This window comes from Bradysia coprophila (assembly GCF_014529535.1).
Source record: "Bradysia coprophila strain Holo2 chromosome X unlocalized genomic scaffold, BU_Bcop_v1 contig_20, whole genome shotgun sequence".
NCBI classification, from domain to species: domain Eukaryota; kingdom Metazoa; phylum Arthropoda; class Insecta; order Diptera; family Sciaridae; genus Bradysia; species Bradysia coprophila.
The window spans coordinates 2,712,784-2,733,609 of NW_023503307.1; the positions used below are offsets into that span (position 1 = coordinate 2,712,784).

The following is a 20,826-nucleotide window of genomic DNA, read 5'->3' on the forward strand; positions in this document are numbered from 1 at the left end:
GGGTGTTATGGTACCTTTGAACAATAGTGTAATTACGTATTATAGTTACGTCGGACTATCAACGTGCATCGAATATGCAATTTCTGTTGATTTCTGGTCACTAAATGTTGCGGTAGATATTTATCTTTATTTACGTTGCAGGTGTGTGTGATTGTTGGTTGGTAATTTGCTATTACCGCAATATGTTGCAATTTTTTGGTTCGACTACCGTATAAGTTGAAATTATATTTAAAAAAATCTTGTTGTGAACATGATGTGTGGTACCTAATATTGACCATAGATAATTTGATATTTTTGACTGATGTTATTGAACTTTCGCTTCAAATTTGTCAAAGTAGAATCACCTTTTAGAAACCGCTATAGTCAGTCTACAACTACAACTGTAATCGACAACTACAACTGTTATAATAATCTACAACTGTTATAAAGAACTACAACTGTAATCGACAACTGCAACTAGGACAAAAATAAACCTTAGGCTCTGGTTGGTATATAGCAAGGCGAATTTTGGAATTAATGCAATAACGGATTTTTGTTGTAAACACTGAAAAGTTTTCTGAACAAAAGAAGTAACAGATTATATTGCCTGTGCCATGCAAAAGTTTGTCCCTGCGAAAATCATCCACTACATAAAGAATTCTTTTTGTGAAAGTCAATTCTTTTTGATAGCCAACTTTCGATAGTCAACGAAATCGACATTCCTCCGAAGGATCTGAACCAAATTTTTTTAACGTGAGTAGGGCTAATGAGCAGGCAATAAACTAGAACACATCGGATACTGCGTAATTAGTCAAGAAACAGCAAGATTTTTTATATTTTTAATCGATGCAGCTCATAATTCTAAACGCAAAATTGTTCTCCGCTGCCTTCCCGATGCATTTTTTTGCATTTTCCTGAAATATAATTTTTAATCTGTAGACATGCTCATTCTAACTAAGAAATTGTTCTACAACAGTACTCGAAAAGTTAACGATTTTTTTATAAAACAAATTGAAGATGAGGAAAATTAAAGATATTGGACCTTTACATCATCCTCTAATAATAACAGTACATTTTCAAGACATGCCGTAGAACAATTTTTTGCTCACAACGATTAGGGTGGGTCGTATTTTCATTTTGTTTTTATTTTAAAAGGCTAGGCCCCAGGCTTCACTTAGAATTGACCAAAGAATCCGAAACAGCAAAAAAAATTCAAAAATTAATTTTTTCCTTACCCGCTAGGCTGATTTTGATTATTTGATTTTCGGGGTAGTAGCATGATATCTCGGGCATTTGGAAACAGAAGGCATTATTGCTAGCTATAGTTAATAGCTGAGGAGTCCAGCTATGAAATGCCATAAGAACGTTGTTGACCTTCGCCTTCACTCGGACAGAGTAACTCTGTCAGTGTTCCCGACTAAGACTTTTCGACAAAAAATTTCAACTTTATTCAACTAAAATCGACAAATCATGCCATAATATGTCGTGTGAGGTATGTCTGAACAGGTAATCTCATAGAGAATCCATTGCAGAGGATTTTGTTGAAAACGAGTTGAAAAAACTTGCAGGAGCTCTGTTTTCAGATTCAATAATTCATTAATTCGGAAAAATGTTCGCAGCATCTAATGTAGTCTGTATTGTGCGGTTTGGTTGAGAGATAAATTACGCGATTTTTTCCTCTTTTGTTGTTTTGATACTTTATTGAGTGAAATACCTTTCAAAATAAAAATCACATCTGGATAAAAAGTTGAAACGTCGAGTTTTGTTCGTTTAATGACCTCGGCTTCGCCTCGGATCAACAATATTATAAATAAATACCTATTACCGCCTTTTATTTTAACTTATACAACGAAAAGTTGTCATCTATCTTCACTAAAGAAACATTGGGCAGTTCATCAGTGATTATAGCCTCCGAATATTTTCTTTGTGAATGCTAGGACCAGTGCTATGGTTAAACCAATATAATAAAGATACAAAAATTGTTTTTTTTTTCATTTTTACAATAAAATGTCAGAATTACTCAGAGGATTTTAAGTTGTTAATTACTGGATTCCGATTCGTTAACTGTGAAAGAAGTATAAATTTACAAGAGTCTCGTTATTGTTTAAAAAGGATATTCCACTATACATGTTTTATCACTCAGATTACAACATACTGATAACGTATGTGTATAATTTATTACTCTTTAAAAGTAAAAGGAAACGTCTGTCATAAACATAAAGTCAATCTGTGTATGAATCGTATCCCTTAAAATTAAAGGATATTTTGATTTGATGATGGAATAAATTTTATTTTTAATCATAAAACTCGATGAAGATGACGTTGCGTTTTGTTGTTGTCGATCAAATCTTTATGAATGTAATGGGAAATAAATACGTCTAATTAGCCGTCTATTTTTAATATACCCGGCTCGTTCAAGGGTTGGTCGTTGCTGGAAACATATTATTTTCAAATTTTTTAAATATTTTTCATTTGTTATAATGTTCACATGTTGTATTATTGCGTTACAGTTCTCTTGACGAAAATTTGTAATTGTAATTCCGATTTCATTCGACGTTTTCGAATATATACGAAAAAAAAATCCACCACACGATCATATTTGTTCAAATAGAGGCCCCGATTCATTGTTTTCATGTAATTTTTAACACCCGCTAGCAAGGAAGTGGTTCTGTAAAATTAATCATGATCGATCGGTATAAACGTTAATAAAAAGTTATATCCTGCCTCACGGCGCTTAAGTTGTTATGTATATTCCGTACCATATCTCACACACTATCGATTTATGCGTATTGTTAATGTTCGAAACGGAATAAAAGTTTCCCATAAATATTGTTCCCATATTTTTCATCTTCTACTTTTGGATTTTGTTTTGTAAGTTTTTTTTGAACATCGAAAAACCTCTGTTTAATGACCATATGTCAATTAGCGTTCACAATTTACAGTGCTCGGTGGATAAGCTCTAAAATATTACAGAAACATTTACAACAGAAATGTTTTTGGTGGAGCAGATTATGGTTCTGCGAACGTAAAAAATGATATTCAGCAAATTTCGACATTCACCATAACCGAACGGCTAATCAATGACTAGAAATCATTTGTTGTCAATAATGACGACAAAAATATACTTCGAGTTCTCGCTTTGGATTAAATAAAAGAGGTAATAGATTTAGACTTGAATGTTATTTATATAATACCGTCGCAAAATGTTCATTGTTTCATGCATTATGTCAATGGTAATCGTCAATACGCTAAAAAAGGTATGAAAATCTTATTGCAGCCTCGAGGAACGTTAAAACTGACAACTGTCAAATACTCTTGACGGCAATTAAGCTACTCTCTTTCTGATAAGTGTTGAGTGGTTGCATTGACTGAGTGGGACTGTGTTTCCTTCCCACACGCCAAAGTAAAAATATGGAAACCGATACATAATGTTTGCAATTATTTCTGTCTGTCTTATAGTGACAATCAATTATGATGGTCGTTTCTTTATACCTCTGCACCGGAGGGAACAATACTTTATTCAATCGTCTTATGACAGTTCCAAGTAGCTTTCACAAAATCTGTAATAAAAATGGAAGTGTAGTTAGTTGCACAAAATGTTTCTTTTTACAGAGGAGAGAAAAAAGAATTATAAATTATCAATTTTCATACGAAACTACCCATTAGGACGGCATTTCTGAGATATATATACGTATTGGGCGGGGTGAATTGTCATTTACAATTTCTGCACAATCTCAAATTTATCAGCCGCGAGGTGATATAATATGAATTTGTACTCATTTTTCACTGAACTTAACTTATATCTTTACAATTTCGTGTGTAGATTTTATATACGGTCATCCTCCCCAGTACATTAAATTCGCTTATACATCGGCAATTATCATTAAAGTCCGCTGATTCTCGTAGTCGGTTTTTATTTTTATTTATTTTTCTTTTCATTTAATTCAATTAGACCATCGTGAACCGCAATTTTGAAAAATGGAACGTAAAATCGATTCTAGCGTGACGTTTAATATCGGCGTTAATTGATACTTTACAACAATGTTGTGTATTTTTTGATCGTTTGAAAAATTGTGCTCACTTACATTCGTAAAAGTAATATTTGCTTGGAGGGTATAGTTCAACGCCAACGCTATTGGCGAAATAAATTTCTGAACGGTTAGCGTACAAAAGCCTGTAGTTAAAGCAATATTATCAAGGACTATACGAGAGTCGTTAGAATTGTTATATTATATGTCACGGGGCTTAAGACTTGGTATAAGAGACTGATGGGATAACATTTTTTTGTTTTACCTAAACCAGATGAAATGGACATGTGGAATTTTTGCTAAAAGAAATGTGTCATTGGTGTTTTGGACCACCAGGGAGAATGCAGAAACTGTTACATTGTAACGAAGTGATCCTCAGGGGAACAGATATTGCAAAATCGTCTCAATTTGAGACGATTTGCCGATGTCTGTTTGGAAATTAGAACGTTTGACCCATTCACGAATTATGGCTGTAAATAAATGAATATTCTCGCTGCACAGCAGGGTTTACTATTCGGAACTTTTTTTAAAGAATTTTTATAATAATTTAATAGAATTTTGGGGATTTTCAGAAATTATTCTTAAAAATTCTTAAATTCTTAGGAAAGTTTAGGAATTTTTAAGAATCATTAAAGAATTTTAGAATAAATATTCCGAATAATAGGCCCTGCTCCACAAGTGCATACTTAAATGACTTAATTTTTACATAAAAATCGAAACGAAATAGAATTTTCTTTTAAGAATGCCGAACCAATAGAAATATTTTGCAAAACCCTTTTGCTAGGTTTCGTTTACGTTTTTAGCGATCAACAGCCAGCACAAACTCGTAAATCATTAAATTTTAATTGACGAAATTTTGACATTTTAGCCAAAAATGCTACAATGATTTTTCCAATGATACGATAATGTCGTCATCAATAATCCTGATGGAATTCTTGATCTAATAGCCAATTAATTTGTTATCTTTCTCGAAAACACTATAAAATATCAAAGAATTCTTAAGCAAAAACACTGCACAAACCAGACACCCAATGTTTCCATAAAATTGATTTTTTTTCGGGTTTGGCGCATTATCATCCAGTGATTGAAAACAGACTTTTTCTTACGGAATAATATGTTGTTTCGGTTTCTATTAAATATGTATCGCCGAGTAGACATCTGATCTGATCTAATACGATCAGTCAGTCAATGAAGCAAAATACGTTTGGAACACAATAGTAGCTAATGCCAAAAAATATATGTTGGCGTATAGATGTTATGTTCACATAGAAGTAGAATTTTCTTTTCTTTTTTTTTCTGCTGTCGTATATGCGTGCGCTGATTGTGAGGCCATGCATCTTTTAACCGTGAAATGGAATAAATTTGTGACTTTGATGAATATTTCAGAGCACGAACAGTTAAAACATGTCTATTCGGTTGTTCAGTTTTTCTTTTGTTTTCGATGCGATCTCTATGTTGTTGTTCAATTTAATTTATGATTTTCGGTATTGAGAATTTTTGGCTGATGAGAGAGGAGAACTATACAATATGCGCCACAGAAACGTCCACTGTGTAAGGATACTTGGGTGGTGTTTGTGACATAAGGGGTCATTCATAAATGACGTCCACTACTTTTGGTCAGTTTTAGACCCCCCCTCCCCCCTCGTCACGCAAAAGTGGTCAAATTTGACCCAATTTTGTATGAAGTGTCCGAAATCGTAGACCCCCCTCCCCCCTCAGTACCGAACGTCATTTATGAATGACCCCTAATAGTATTTAGTTCGATTGTTAATTACCATTTTAATGACGGTCCAACACAGGTGGATTGACGTTGCAACAGTAATTAGTTTTAGCAAAAAATAAAACGAAAACATAAAATTTACACATTCGAATATTTTGGCTAATTATTTGATCGTATTCTCGTTGATTGACAATTAGTTTCTGGAACGATTCAAAGGTAGGAAAAAAACGTTTTGCAATTTGCAACAGAGGAAAAAAAAACAGAGCAAAGGGATCATTTGATTCGCCGATTCTACGTAAACATTTTTTTATTACTTCAGTGCACATATTGCGCAGTCTACATGGAATAGTGTATTATATTACAAGGGCCAAAATAGAATATAGTTTTGACTTAGGTCATAGGGCAGAGAGCATCGAGGACTTTTCAAACATCTTCGGTTTTTGGTTCGCTCATATTGAATGTAAAAAGCGATTTTATGGTTGATTATCGTAGGTGTGTCGGCCACGAACTCGAATCGCAATGTTGTCAAGCTGGTCTGGGCCAGGGAGCCGCCGTTAGCTAAAACTTCTTTCGGCTCTATAAAATTGAATTTTGATCCGAATTGAGTGGGAAAAAATTTTGTGTTCCTTGAACCTTTCTGCATACGATAGTGATTGAAAAAGTATGCATGTGGCGCTGTAATTCAAGATGGCGCCCATCAATACAAAAACGTGTGCAAATCTGGAAAATCCGAGGAATGCTTAAAGTAATTAATGTTTTTTTTATTTTTAACATAAAATAGACACCATTAGGAATATTGTCGCCTATGGAACCATGTCAAAAATATTTCATTTTAAATTTTTAAATAAATTTTCAAAAATCAAAATTTCATAGAGCGAAAAGAAGTGTTGGGCAACGTCGGCTCCCTAGACCAAACCAAGCCGATCCCAGCTTGCCAACATCGCGATTCGAGCTACTGGTCGATTCATCTACGATAATCAACCATAAAATCGCTTTTCACTTCAATTTGAGCAAAACGGCTTTTTTGGACAACTCGCACCCGACTATTTGCCCAGATGGTCGAAAAAACTCAGTTTTAGAACAAAACCTCACCTGTGGAAGTGTGTAGAGTAAGCAGATTGTTGACTATTCATGAGATGAAATTTGATGCAAGGCCGCTGTAGCTAGTTCTTTTGCTCAGGGTTGGGATCAGTTCTCGGATGTCCTTTATTTGGTGAAAGAAAAATTAGTTAGTAGCTACAGCCCCGCAATTTGGTGAGGAGTGAAGGTGAATCGGTACAGTGTAGGTGATGTAGTGTCCTATACTGCGTGGCGACAAATACACATACAGTCGACGTCAGTGAATTTTAAGTAAACGAATGAACCAAAAAGTATATTTTAACGCGTACATACGAATATAGCGATTTAACGAAGCGTCAATTATATCTTCACACTTTCCATTCTGAATTTCGAGCGCACTTATGACGTAAATTTAAAATCTGTGGCATATTTACGGAATGAAAGCCTCTACAGCACAAGTCAATTGCATAAAACTCAAAGTTAAGATTAAAAATGCATTTCAGCTAAATGGTCTGCGCAACATTGGCATGTCTTACCGAATAGTCACATAGTAATTCTAAAATAAAAACGACAGTCGACAAGATCAACAGACCCAACCATATTTGCACCAGGCCAAGTATCTGCGACATATTCAATTTCCGTTGAATACTTTTATCGACGTTGTTAACTAGCGCGGCCTCTTTAAATGGTCTATCCCAATCGGATGTTAAGCCGAATTCATTCATTTCAGTGATTTTCTCGTCCATTGTGTCCTTCAAGTAAAAACGCTGCGGTAACATGATGACGTGGGCAGTTGAAATTATTCTGATAGTTTTTGGTTTGGGTAAGTTGAGCCGTTGTTCAGAACTTTTCCGAAGCGTTTCAGAAACGAGGCGCGTTTCTAGCAAGGCGTAGGCATCTGATTCAGCAACGAAATCATAATCGGTGCCGGTGTCGGCACTCATATTATAAAAGTTTAGCCTAAAATTACGAAAGTTTGTATCGTTTCCCGGTGAAAACAATAGACAAAACTCACAGCTTTGCCAGTCGATGGTCGAATTTAAAAAATTGACCGTAGCCATCCTCGTCCAGTGTTATTGTAATTCTTCTGTTTATCAATTCGTCAATGTTTGCAGCACTCGGCACCGTTTTGTTCATGTTGATAAAAGTGAACAATTGCCCCAGATACATGGTTCGAACGACCATGGAAGTGAGAATCCATACCATGAGCAGAAATCTAGCCAAAGTTCCATTCGGTACGTAGAATGCATTGCCATTTAGTAACGCAGAAAATAAATTGAAATACGGATTCGGATTTCTTGTCCCGACAATGAATTTGTAGTACAGTTTTCTGTTGCATTCAAGCAATTTTATGGTTGCAGTCCCGATAATAAGCGTTATTGCTATGAGGATCCAGGCCGTAAAGTTAAACGGAAAGAACAGAGTTTCGAATGCGCTGTATGGAGTGGGATTCGGTAAAACCAATACAACGTTATCGTATGAAAACGGTTTGGTGAAGCTTAATATTTTCCTAGGAAGAGGTGTTGCAACTAATCCTGCTGATCCCATATCGTATTTTCTTTCTGAAACCTGTTGGTAACATATTTATGTACAATATCCACTAAGTGTCCCCCCTCACTGATGGATTATAAACTCACCAACTTCCACAGTCCGGTGCTAGTTCCATTGTCATGTATAATTCCGAGTGGTCCGGGATAAAACGAAAAGTTGTGTTGAAAATTCATTCTTTGCGACAGTTCATGCAACACGTTGTATTCGATTCCATAGACGTGAATTCCATTCGAACCATTTTTCGTTACACTTATGTAAGGTCGGTAGGGCATCACAAGAATTGATAGTGGACATTGGAATAAGTCGTTAGTCTTGAATGGAAACAGTTGCTTTTCGTTTTGCACGAAATGGTCACTTTTAAAGCTATCCCAAATGACTGGCACAATTTTGCGACAATGAGAAGCAGCGAAAGGAAAATATGTGTGCAACGAAAGGGATTGTTTGTCGTCGTCGGAATATGCCAAGATGTTTGTATTGACAATCATACTTTGCCAAAAGTCGTTAAAAATTTTGTTGAGTTCACTTTTCAGATCCTCGTGTTGGTAGACTTTCGTAAGCGCTACTGTGTAATATCCAAAATGAAAAAGAGATGTTGTCGTTATGCTCTTCCAAATTGACCTTGAATTGGTGATCAGTTAAAATAATTAATTTGTTGTATATACCGTGTCGGGGAATGGTTTCACGCTGGACTCCGCCATTCAAACTCACACCTAATTCAGTCAGTTCTAAAACATTGATTGAATGAAGTGAAAATATGAGCGAATAGAGTGTTTTGTTTCAGGTCGAACAGTTAGCACAGTTCTGAACTTCATCTAACCAAAGCCTATGTTAGAAATCTGGTCTAGGCGGTACTACACAATGAAATGATAGAACTCCTCTCATTTCACGGAGGCTATGCTCTGCTACAATCTTTCTCATGGGGAGCACAATATTATTCCCACCTTCGGGGACAACTGCTCGGCGCCACTAAATCTAGTTAGATGTTACCTTCTGGCTTTAAGCAAAATGTGGCAGCAATTGGAACGAATGCATTAGACACACTTTACACAAAAGCAAGGATGATGAGAAAAACTAGTTCGTTCATTACAACAAAGCATTGATCCAATAATATCTGTGCCTTCTGCAACACTTCACTCTGTTCTTTAGTCGAGAAAAATTCATCAAGAGAAACGATAAAGTTACCCACGAGTCACTAAATAGAGAAAAACTGAAATGTAGCTGTGTGGGATATACAGCACGAGTCAATTCAATTACCGAAATGATTCGTAGGAGTCAATCAAAACTATATTGGCCATGCGGTCAGTGTTACCATCCAAATAATCACTGTCGTGCAGAATCCATGTTATCGCAACATTTCTATCCAACGCACCGAACATTTGCTGTAAAATTGCATTGTGCGCTGGATCCACCCTATTTCCATACACGAAAACGTTGTTGCACTGTTTCACATAAAACTTCTCGATGGTAAAGGTTAGTAGTACTGCAATGAACTCTTCACTTTGACCGATCGGTTGTATATTTCTCAGCAATAAAACGAAATCAAGTGTAGTCACACACAAGATGATTGCCAGCAAGATTTTCATTGTGAGCTTCTCGATTGATCAAATTCGGAAAAATTGGAGTTGTACCCTTACACTGGCAGCGGACAAAGAAGTGTGAATACTGTCACCAACCAAATAAATAAAATTGTGTCATTTAAGATACATTTGGATTTATAGATTGAAATAGGGCTGAACAAAAATATCAAAAACGGAAACAAATAAGGTTCGTTGCTTATACTTGTTTGTACGGGTGAAATAGTTACATACACACGTTTTATGGAGGTGATGTCGAGGAATCCGTCTCTACTTTACAAATATTGTTTTTCGGACGCTGGCAACAAATTTAATTGCACTCAAGCGTTTGGATACCCCTTCTATTGCAGGTCAAGCAAATGATTTTTATTATAACTCTATTGCCCATGCATAAAATATCACAGTAAATATAATTAATCGGTTGATTGAAATATCGAATCGTTTTAGAACATTAGATGGAGATACTATCTCTATAAGGTTTGGTTACTGGCTCATGAATTCGGATAAAAATATCCAAATAAAATTTTATTATTTTTCCGTTAATCAATGCTATTGGTTTTCGAAACGAATGAGCTGAGCTGTATCCTAGTGTAACAGGACATCGCAACAAGTAAGTGATTAAAAAAAATTCTCTTGATTAGAAGATTCTTTCTAAGAGACGAAATATGCTGGGCTGGCACTGCATAAGTGCATATATTACGACAACAGTGACGACTCAATTTTTACATGCTTGCATGTCAACCTTACCATGAACTAGTAATAAACTTCACATAACAAATATACCAAAATGTGATAGCAATGAAAAGGATTCGTATACAGTGTAAGTGGAAGAGTAGGTGGTGCAGTCTTTCATACAATGGAGGAAGCGGCGTAGCAATAAATGAGTTACGTTACATTTCTGCTGAGTTGACAACAACAATCTAGCCAGATAGAATCTCTAAAGTCACGTTTAGAGTATTATTACGTCTGTGGTTCTAAATTCGACCCGACGGAGATTGCGGTATTTCCATTCGTCTTAATAAAAGTTTAGAGCCACGTACGTACTGTGCTTTACGTGATTAGGCGATGTAAAGGCATATTAGGCGATGTAAAGGCATTAACATCACGACAAATAAAAATTATAACGAATCGTGCACACCCCTCCTCAACAAAAAAGAAGTTTTTCCGAAATGCACCCAAAAACTAATAACGGGTATCGACTCGGGGACCTCAGAACAGCATTCAGTACAATCGGACCAGCTCCTCCCCCATACAAAATTTTTCATTTCATGAAATTTCATACACGCCTCTGAAATCGTTTTTGAAATCGTTCGGTGAGTGGACATATTTTGATCGAAGTTAATTTTTATCTTATAGTCATACCTTTCTAACGATACCCCACTCAATGTATTTCATGTGAGAAAAATCATTTTGTTGACTCGAAAACTGTCGTGAAGTCGTCTACTCAAAAATAGAGCAAACGGAGTAATCAAAGAAAGTAAAGTATCATTTTCATAAATTTATCTTTAAAAAACGTTTTATTTACGTTCCTTCTATCAAAATCAAATAAAATATGAAAATATGAAAATATGAGTCAATATGAGTGTCTTAACTATTTAGCCTGTTTTCGAGTTGGCGACTTCATGACAATTTTCAAGTCAACGAAGTGATTTTTCTCACATGAAATACATTGAGTGGGGTATCGCTAGAAAGGTATGACCTCTGACTATAAGAGAAAAATTAACTTCGATCAAAATATGTCCACTCACCGAACTTTTGTGACAAAACGATTTCAGAGGCGTGTATGAAATTTCATGAAATGAAAAATTTTGTATGGGGAAGGAGCTGGTCCGATTTTACTGAATGCTGTTCTGAGCTCCCAAAAGGTCCCCGAACCGATACCCGTTATTAGTTTTTGGGTGCATTTCGGAAAAACTTCTTTTTTGTTGAGGAGGAGTATGCGTGACCGCAGTATACTTCTAATAAATTCCTCCAGAATCTTTACTTTTATTGAAAATAAAAAGAAATTTCAGCTCAAAGCGAAAAAAAAGACTGCTCGCATACGGCGCAGTCAATAAAAAAACGATCTTTTCAATCAACAAATATTACAATAAATAAAAATCATCCGCTCTATTACTTCCTAAAGTTCCAAGAATACATGCCGCATTGCCTCTTTGTATAGCAATAGAAATTTTCTGCAACAGATAATCTTTGGAACGTGGCTCCCCTGATGCTCTCTTCATCAACGATCCCAACTTGTCAATAAATTTCCTTGTTTCTGGACCCATGCAACCTAATGATTCAAAGGCAAGGGGGGTAAATAAATATTTTTCTTTAAAACGTATATAATGATTATGCTTAAATCTCTCCGCTTTATCTGCAATAGACCCTGCTTTCTTAGAGGATTCACTGATGTATGAAGGAGCCAAAGTATCACGTATTGTTACATCCCATAAAAGTGATTTTCCATGACTCCACGGAACTACTGTCATACCATCAGGTCTTTTACCGTCGTCTCTAGAAATACCAGGTGGTTGCAAAATATTGGGAAATCCTGCAGAGGAAAATGCATGACCAAAAACATTATTGACAGAATCGTGTTTAGCAATAATCCCTATCTTTAATTTGCACGATAAACCATGCAAACCGTCCTTCTTAACCACAGCACCACAATTACACTTGTACTCTTCACACAACTGGGATCCTAAACGAAGACCAACAGCAATTCTCGCTGCATTGTTATCTAATAGTAAACCTAGTTGACTCGATGGGACAACCTGCAGCCACTTTGAAGATTCTTTTGTAGATGACGCAAGTAGTCTAGCACGAGTAACAGGTTCACTAGAATCTAACATCTCGCTAAAACTGCTCCTAATCACCGTAAAAAATTTAAATTCTTTAAATTCTTCGTAAATTTTTCTCAATGGAATTCAAAAGAACCTTCAAGTTGTCAAAATTAACACGAGCAATATTGTTTCAGTACACGGGCGTTTTTAAGCTTTTTGAGTTTTTACACACTTTTTTTCTATCAATTCCTAGACTCTTACTTTCCGAAAAAGTGTGTATAATACCTTTTTGCAATTACACACTTTTTCATTTTTTAGAGTAAAATGTGTAATGATTACACACTCGTAGACTGAAGAGTGTATAATTATTACACATTTAACGCAGCTCCAAATTTACTCCTTACTATATATGTACTTGAAATCACAAATTCAGCGTCGAACGTGGCTTCGCTTTTATCTTTCGTTGCTTTTCACAAAAGGAGCACTCACACAATGCGCTAAGAATCTCTTTGCGAATTGGAACGGCTTGTTCCACTTTTTCGTCTTCGGACGATGATGATTTCTTCGATGTATTGAGCGTCTGGATACTTTTTTACTCTTAGCTCTACCCAATTGTTCAATTTTCTCTTTATTCTTTCGAAAAGACTTGCAGTAATGTACAGAAAATATTAAAAGAACGAAGTAAGGTTCGAGTGTCTCATTTGAAATTAAAAAATATTAATTATCAGTTAAATGGATTAAGCTCATAAAGCTTCGTTTGGAATGAAGCCTCAGTTTTTTTGGCAATAAGTCGATTTTTTACATTTTTTATTAGGCATAGTGTGTAATTTTACACACTTTTACTACGAACAAAAAAGTGTGTAAAATACACACTTTCAAAAAGTTTTTACACACAATGTGTAAAATACACGCTTAAAAAAGCCCGTGTTTCAGTACTTACTCAGTTGAGTTAATGAGATTTACAATTATTTCCCTTGAAGCTATAACACTGAATTTCAGAATAAAGAAATTTCTTGCGAACAACGAAAAAGGCCATTTCATTAGCCTGTGTACAGAGCTTTCGTGCGGCAGTAAAATGTACCATCCGTATGAGTGCTACACATGACCCATATCTTTACGTCACAAATTACATGCAATCAAACTCAAATATAATGATGATCAAACTGGAACACACACACACACCCGACTCTCATACCATATTGATATGTGAGTTATCAATGAACAACCCAATGCAAAATTGTAATTTTATTTTGTTACGATCTTATAATAACAAACCAATTGGTCAATCGACGCGGATTTATATACCTCAACGCACATCTATACGGATCCATTGCCTCTGAACCAATTAATTTAATTTTGGGTTACCGGGTTAGCTCTCCGTTACCACAGAGTGAAGAGTTATTTGTTATATATCTATATGTATAAAAATCAAATCGCTTCAATAAAATATAAATCATCTTAAAACATAATTACTCATTTCCCATAAAATAAATATAATTTTTTACTTCCACAAAAAAAAGAGAATATTATGTGTTCGAATCCCTTTCAGCACATGCCCCGCGTTTAAAACACCGAATGCGCAGTCAAGCTCACCGCACACGCTTAAGCTTTCAGTACAAATTACACATTTTAATGTTTATTTCTGAAAAATTACAATGTGAATTTAATTTTCGTCATAATTTTTTCGTTTTAAAACATTTTTTTGTTTTGCTTACTTAAAAAAGAAACAAAAAAACGGAAAGAAAAACATTTGCATCACCTTAACTTCGGTCAATATGCGTGTAACGAAAGTAATATTGTATGAATTCTTGGTGAGTATAATCACTTGCAGCTATGTAATGCGCAATTATTTGGGGTAATTTGGAGAAAATGAACCAGAATCGTTGGAAATATGACTTTTTTTTAAACTGCTGAAATATCACAAGTGATACTGCAACGTAAAAAAAAGAAATAATTCTTTTCATTGATGCCGTATTATATACCAAACCATCGAATGAATGGATCAAGAAAGTTGTCAAAATAACTTAAAGTGTGCAATTTATGCTCGAAGAAATATTTCGAAAAGACTAATTGCTCAGTCGCATGACAGATATTATCATTATCAGCGTAAAGCACCGAATATGCAGTTAAAATTAATAGTACGTGTTTTCGGTGTTGTATATAGTATATTATACACATTCTTTGAGACAACGACAGTTTTCGCTTTTATTTTTAGCGATGTGTACAATTAAAGTTTTTTTTTTCTTCTGGTTTTTTCGTTTGTGGATCATGAATTTCGGTTTCATTTTCATCAAAATTGGCTACTCAGAGACTGCAGTTAATTGTTTATCAATTTAATGACAAAAAATTCATATTGACAACATAATGTCGCCCGTTGAGTGATTGTTGTCGGAGAGAAGAGTTAAATTGTATTTTAATCGGCTGGTGATATTTACCGTACCATACCTATATAATACACATATTCGGTATTGCGTTGCCATATGTTTTGTAATTCGAGAAGGTATAATTACATGTCTTCAAGCTTTTAATATTGAAAATATGAGATATGATTTTGATGACATAAAAAATTAAAAGGTTTATCAGACACATTTTATCTTTTTATGCAAATTATTTGTAAATAAGTTTAAATTATTAAACCAAAAATCAGCTGCTTAATTGCGGGTCCTGGTCCATGCAATTTTTCATAACCTTGTATAATAGCAAATAATGGACCAGCCACGTAATTGTAGCGACAATGTATGAGCAAATAATGGACCTACCGACTGTGTGCCAAGTATTTGCAGCTGCTACGTGTCTGTCTTGCCTTCACTGTATCTATCCCCATGTGTTCATGAAAACTCAAGTTCCTTTCTATGAACACTTTCTTTGCCAACTCATCTCATTTGAAGACGGGATGGCATGGCTACGTACTAGTCGTTCACCAAAATCCGGATCAGACAATTCCACATGGAATTTTTCTATTCGATCTATTGCATTTGTGACGGCCTAAAGTTCAATCAAGCTTTATAATTTGGGTACTTGCATTGTGTTTGGTGGATACAACGATGTATACTCTGAATGACACTCGTATGACGTAACCCGAATACGATTACTAAGTGTGCATATGTCTACCCTAGATTTAGTCGAGATATGAGACCCAACTCTCCTAAGAGCGTGTTTACAATGAAATACATCGAGCCGTGGTTCGATAGTCACGTAAGCCGTTGGCTCTTCAGTGACAAACAATAGTTTAAAATCTCTCCTGTTGCAGGTAACTTTGTCTTCAGGTAATCTGTTACAGCTGTATCTTTTGTGAGTGCAGCTCCAGCTGTTGCAGCTATTTTAGGTTGTCTAGAGACAGAGTTACCTGCAACAGGGTAGATTTTTGTCAGTGTTGTTATTGGCCGTTAAACGTTGTTCGACACGTACAAACAAATCGAATCAAATACGACCAACCAAGCAAGCCTCAGAGATTGTGATTTTTTCTTACGTTTCACATTCAAAATCTTTTCTAAAAACGATTTTATTTAATGAAAAGATGAGAGCGTTTCTAGACAAACAACGAGATTTTTTGGATGCGCTACACATTGATTGATTTATGTTTGGTATGTGCATTGATACTTCATACTCTTGTCTAATATAGGCGATTTGATGCAGGACTGGTGCCCGCTCAGGGGTGGACATGGCAACAGTTCGCTTTCTTTTCTTTGATGATTAGTGTCAAAAGCCAGGATCAAAATGTGGAATTGGTTGTATTGTCAGCAGGACTATAAATGAACCCGAATACTAAGGCTAACACTAAGATAAACGTAACCACTGGCTATTTCATATGTGAATTCTAATTCAGAAAATGGTTCTGTTGTGCGTTAAATAAACATAGCACCAAGTCCAAATAAGCAACATGTTTGTTGTTGGGAGGTAAATCTTTCTGAAAGGGGTGCAACAAACTACCAATTGTGTAATTTTACAGACGTTATCACTGGTTTGAAGACCATATTGAGGTTTACATGTCATTAAAGTGATGGGGAATGGGGTAAATTTGTAAAGATTTCAGTCATACAAAATTATTGTAATGATTATGTTGCTGAGCCTGCAATACGAAAGATTCCTAAAATTACGGAAATTTCCACTTTAATAAAAAAGATCCTAATAATAGGCGCTGTAACTCCCTAACTACAATGTTCGGATTGTGATTACCTCGTCTCGAAATAACTTCGCGTTTACGATGGGTCATGTAGCTTGAATGGCTTCTTCCTTATTTACCCGTGTAATTAATAGAGTTAATTAATTGAATACAAAAACTTTTGATTTCGTTACATTTGCTTCAATTTAATATTAATGTATTAGTTAAATGTAACTGGTTATGGAAATTGATACGCTGCTGCTATAAACAAACATCATCTTAAGTAATTTACCACGTCTCTCATATCATCAAATTGAAAAATTTACATAAAAATTGAATTATCTATATATACAAAGTTATATTATATGTCATCAACAAGTACGAACTACCTAATAATCCTCATTTCTATATATTCATGGTATCCAGTATGCTGTAAACAAATTAATGACTTTAAGCACACGTTCACATTGGTTATAATTTCGATGGTAGAGTATTCCACTTACGCATGCGCGTGTACATAGGCAGGTGCCATATACAGACATTATTCTTTTTTTATTTTTTTTTTTAAATTTGTTATATAGAAATGAGTCCTTTCTCATTTGTATTTATCGTAGAATATTTTTTTCTTGTGTTTTTCGATTATTTTTTTTTGTACAAAAGAAAAACCTTGAAAAGAAAGATAGAAAGCCCTGCGGACATACATCACTACAATTAATGAATTTACTTTAATTTGTAATGGTGACAAGCAAAGTTTGGTCTAAAATAATGTGTACAGGTTTCCTTCAAATTAACCACTTTACATCTACGAAGAGGAGAAAATCTCTAAATTTTTCCTGCCCGGTGCAACTAGTTGCTTTTCGTGTGCAGCTCGCTGTCAGGGTTTTTCCTCGGTCTACATGTTGCACGAAAAAATCAGACGAGTTTTCTATAATGGCAATAAAGCGAAAAAGCTAAAACCAATCAATTTTAAGAGTCCCCTTCTCATCCACCCATTTTCCATTTTTACCCGTAGCTCCGAGATTAGAGCTTTGAAAGGCTCCTTTTTGAGAAGCATAAGCCCAGATCAAAAATATTTGACACAATAGAGACTAACTTGTATCATGAAAATTTCGCGGCTTCACAAGGAAATCATTGAGCTGCTTCCCATTTAAAAATGACAGATCTTGTGAGTTCATAATTCCCGAAAGCGGAAAAGTGAGTAATATGTGATTTATAAGGATGAGTAGCTGAGGCACCAATGACTAAAACCAAAATTTATTGATCAGTTCAAATTCTAAGTGACGATGTTTGTAATTGCGTCGGCTTACTTAAGTACACAATAAACCCAAAGAATAAATATCCCGTGCACTACTAACAATGTAGCATTTCTCCGGGCTTAGAACACAGCAGAGTAAAATAAAATAGGCAGGAGCGCTTGATTTGACTAGGGACCTGGATCAGCCGTATATTTTGTGAATAAAATTAACTTATGTCAGTGTTCATTTGAGTTTATTGTCAAATTATGTCCCTTATTTGACTTTTCAAAAATCAACCGCTACTGCCTGGCTTATTTTACTCTCCCGTGGTTTGGAAGTGTGTATTGTTACAAAATGTTAAATGTTGGTTACAATACTGTTGTCCACGAGTACCTTAAATTAATCACCTATTAAAGAATTTCAAACCCCACACTTGTATGCCGTGATTTATGTTTTTTTTCATTACTGAATTTTTTACAGCCATGCACATTTAGAATTACCGTCATGTTACAAATTACTTACTTCTCTTACTACTCTCGTTTCTCCATATACTCGTTATGGAGAAATGAGAAAAGTTGGAGAAATCAGAAATTTATAACTCTTTGCACTTTTCTTAGAGCAACGCACTTCAAGCATAAATGGCACTCTGAATAGAGAACTAAAACGGGACAGTGTGTCAAGCTAATTTTAGCATTTTAAAAAAATCTGTGAAATTTGTCCATATAAAATAGTACTCTATTTGGCAGCTGTCACTCGAAGCGCTTTTGCTTCAAGTGCTTTGCTTAGAGACAATTTGTAGTTTTCGCAGTTAAACAAAAGACGCATACTAGAATGATTTTCTGCGATTTAATATCTGTCCACTAAATCATCAGCTTCTATAGTTATTAATATACCGCTATTTCAGGTAGCACGTTTCCGGTCTTGCATTTTGCCAAGATGAGCGAATGCAATGACCTCTTCATAATTTACGTCATGTTTTGGTAAATCGCATGCGCAGGATCATAATCCGATCGGAAAATGAATGCAAATTCCTTGTTGCATTTTATAATTTCAATAAAGCAACAGGAAATATTTACCTATATCCTATATCTCTGTCCTTAACACAAAAGTTGCGTTACAAATTCATTAATTTGAAAATATCCATTAAAAATACCGTACTTAATTCCAACACCCGTTTTTTAACCGAAAATTACTTTTCAAAAAAATTCTGTATTAATACACAAAAGCAATGTGTAGTAAGAGTAATATACGGACACGGGCCAGTTAGCAGGTGTATCAAAATGGATTATTCTGATTGGGCCAAATGCACAAGTTTCATCTGAACTGATCAAAAATGAGTAAAAGATATATTATACACACGAGAAAAAAAAAACAACACAAAATTCACAACCAAAATATTTAATTATCTATTTTAATATAACGTAAAACTTTGAATTTATAAACGAAACGTCGTCGTACACACGTGTGCGTCTCTTTATGATTTTTTTTTGTCTTCGTCTCCATGTTCTGTAATTTCCTTTTTTCATATCTCTTATTAAAGAATCCTTGACTTGACGACTGTAGACCTTGTCATATCTGTTGCGTGTTTGAAATTTGTCGCCAAACAAAGAAAACCGTTTATATGTATAAAAATGCTATCAACAACCCGCATAAAGTGATATCAAATTAGCATTATCTTGCATAATTCCTCTTGTGCTGGAATATTCATGAACGTACGGAATGATGGTTCTAAAAAGATGCTTTCATTTTTTAACTTTGCAATAAATTATGGTCGCGTGTCCCTGAGAAATCACATATTTATTGCAATAAAATAATGCAGTAAGCATGTTTTGCTGAAACAATTTTAAGACTCGCACGATTACATTTTCGATCGTTTGCACTCCACTACGAAAAACTGTGATTTCTCCCTTAATTGCGTGGATTTTCTACTTTCGCAAGACAACTGAATATTTCTGTGAAGGTTGTTCAGAAGATTTATGTGGGATATGGGATGGGATATGTATGTGACTGTCCAACGCGACCTCATAATTCAAGTAAAGTAGTTTGTTATGCGACAATAATCAATGAAATGTCTAATGTCGAAAAGAATTAGTAATAACTAGTGATTCGACGTCTACATAAATTTCATTGTACAGCAATCTGACCTCCTAACTGCGATCGACAACTGTGTACATACATTGATTGAAACAGGATTTTATGCTAAACTATTGCGATGCTTTATTACGATTAATGATTTCGGGATCAAATTACATCGGATCGTTTTAATGCACACGTAAACACTTAACTTCGGTTATTTTTTTTTTCTGTTGCCCCCGATATGCAGGTAGCATATATAATAACTCGTGTAAATCAAATCGTTCGACTACGAATATTGTTGTGCAAAAATCCAGACGTTCATTCGAATGAAATGAATATTTTATTTTCGTCTCGTATTGATCGCTTTCATGCGGGCTGTCTATTAATTAGTTGATCCAGGTGTCTCACATCTCTTTGCGTATGACACGAAACTCGTGTGGCTTATACAACATTGAGTTATTCTCTCGGTGGTTTTTTATTTGCGCATTTTTCTTACTGTCATATGTATGCATACCATACACGGATCTATTGATCCGGTACACAGTAATAATAGCGTCGGAAGCCCGAGGTCGGCTAGTGGAAGGTTATTAGCATAGTTTTTCGTATAAGGTAAAAGAGAGATAAGATGTTATGGGATCTGGTGTAATTGATTTATTGGATCAATTAAACAAAATGTTACTCGTCCGTCACTATACAATGAAATGTACAAAGCTAATCCAATATACAGTCAAACATTT

General features: G+C 35.1%; 1 protein-coding gene across 1 annotated transcript; it reads right to left on the minus strand.

Moving 5' to 3' along the window:
- Positions 1–7,289: 7,289 nt before the first annotated feature.
- On the minus strand, positions 7,290–12,745 carry LOC119068936 (glutamate receptor ionotropic, kainate 4-like). Its single transcript, XM_037172800.1, has 6 exons — positions 12,538–12,745; positions 12,385–12,444; positions 9,000–9,062; positions 8,424–8,899; positions 7,802–8,355; positions 7,290–7,746 (listed from the first exon to the last, which is right to left on the minus strand). Exons 1-6 carry the CDS (start codon positions 12,743–12,745, stop codon positions 7,290–7,292), a joined length of 1,818 nt encoding a protein of 605 aa, XP_037028695.1.
- Between the last annotated feature and the right edge of the window lie 8,081 nt (positions 12,746–20,826).

What these genes read in the sequence shown, in the direction of transcription:
- LOC119068936 (XM_037172800.1), bottom strand. Translation starts at nt 12,745, where the DNA reads ATGTTAGATTCTAGTGAACCTGTTACTCGTGCTAGACTACTTGCGTCA. An exon ending in TGCTGTGGTTAAGAAGGACG is followed by an intron (nt 12,445 to 12,537) that starts GTTTGCATGGTT and finishes TTTCCTCTGCAG; the next exon opens with GATTTCCCAATATTTTGCAA. An exon ending in GCACCGGACTGTGGAAGTTG is followed by an intron (nt 8,356 to 8,423) that starts GTGAGTTTATAA and finishes TGTTACCAACAG; the next exon opens with GTTTCAGAAAGAAAATACGA.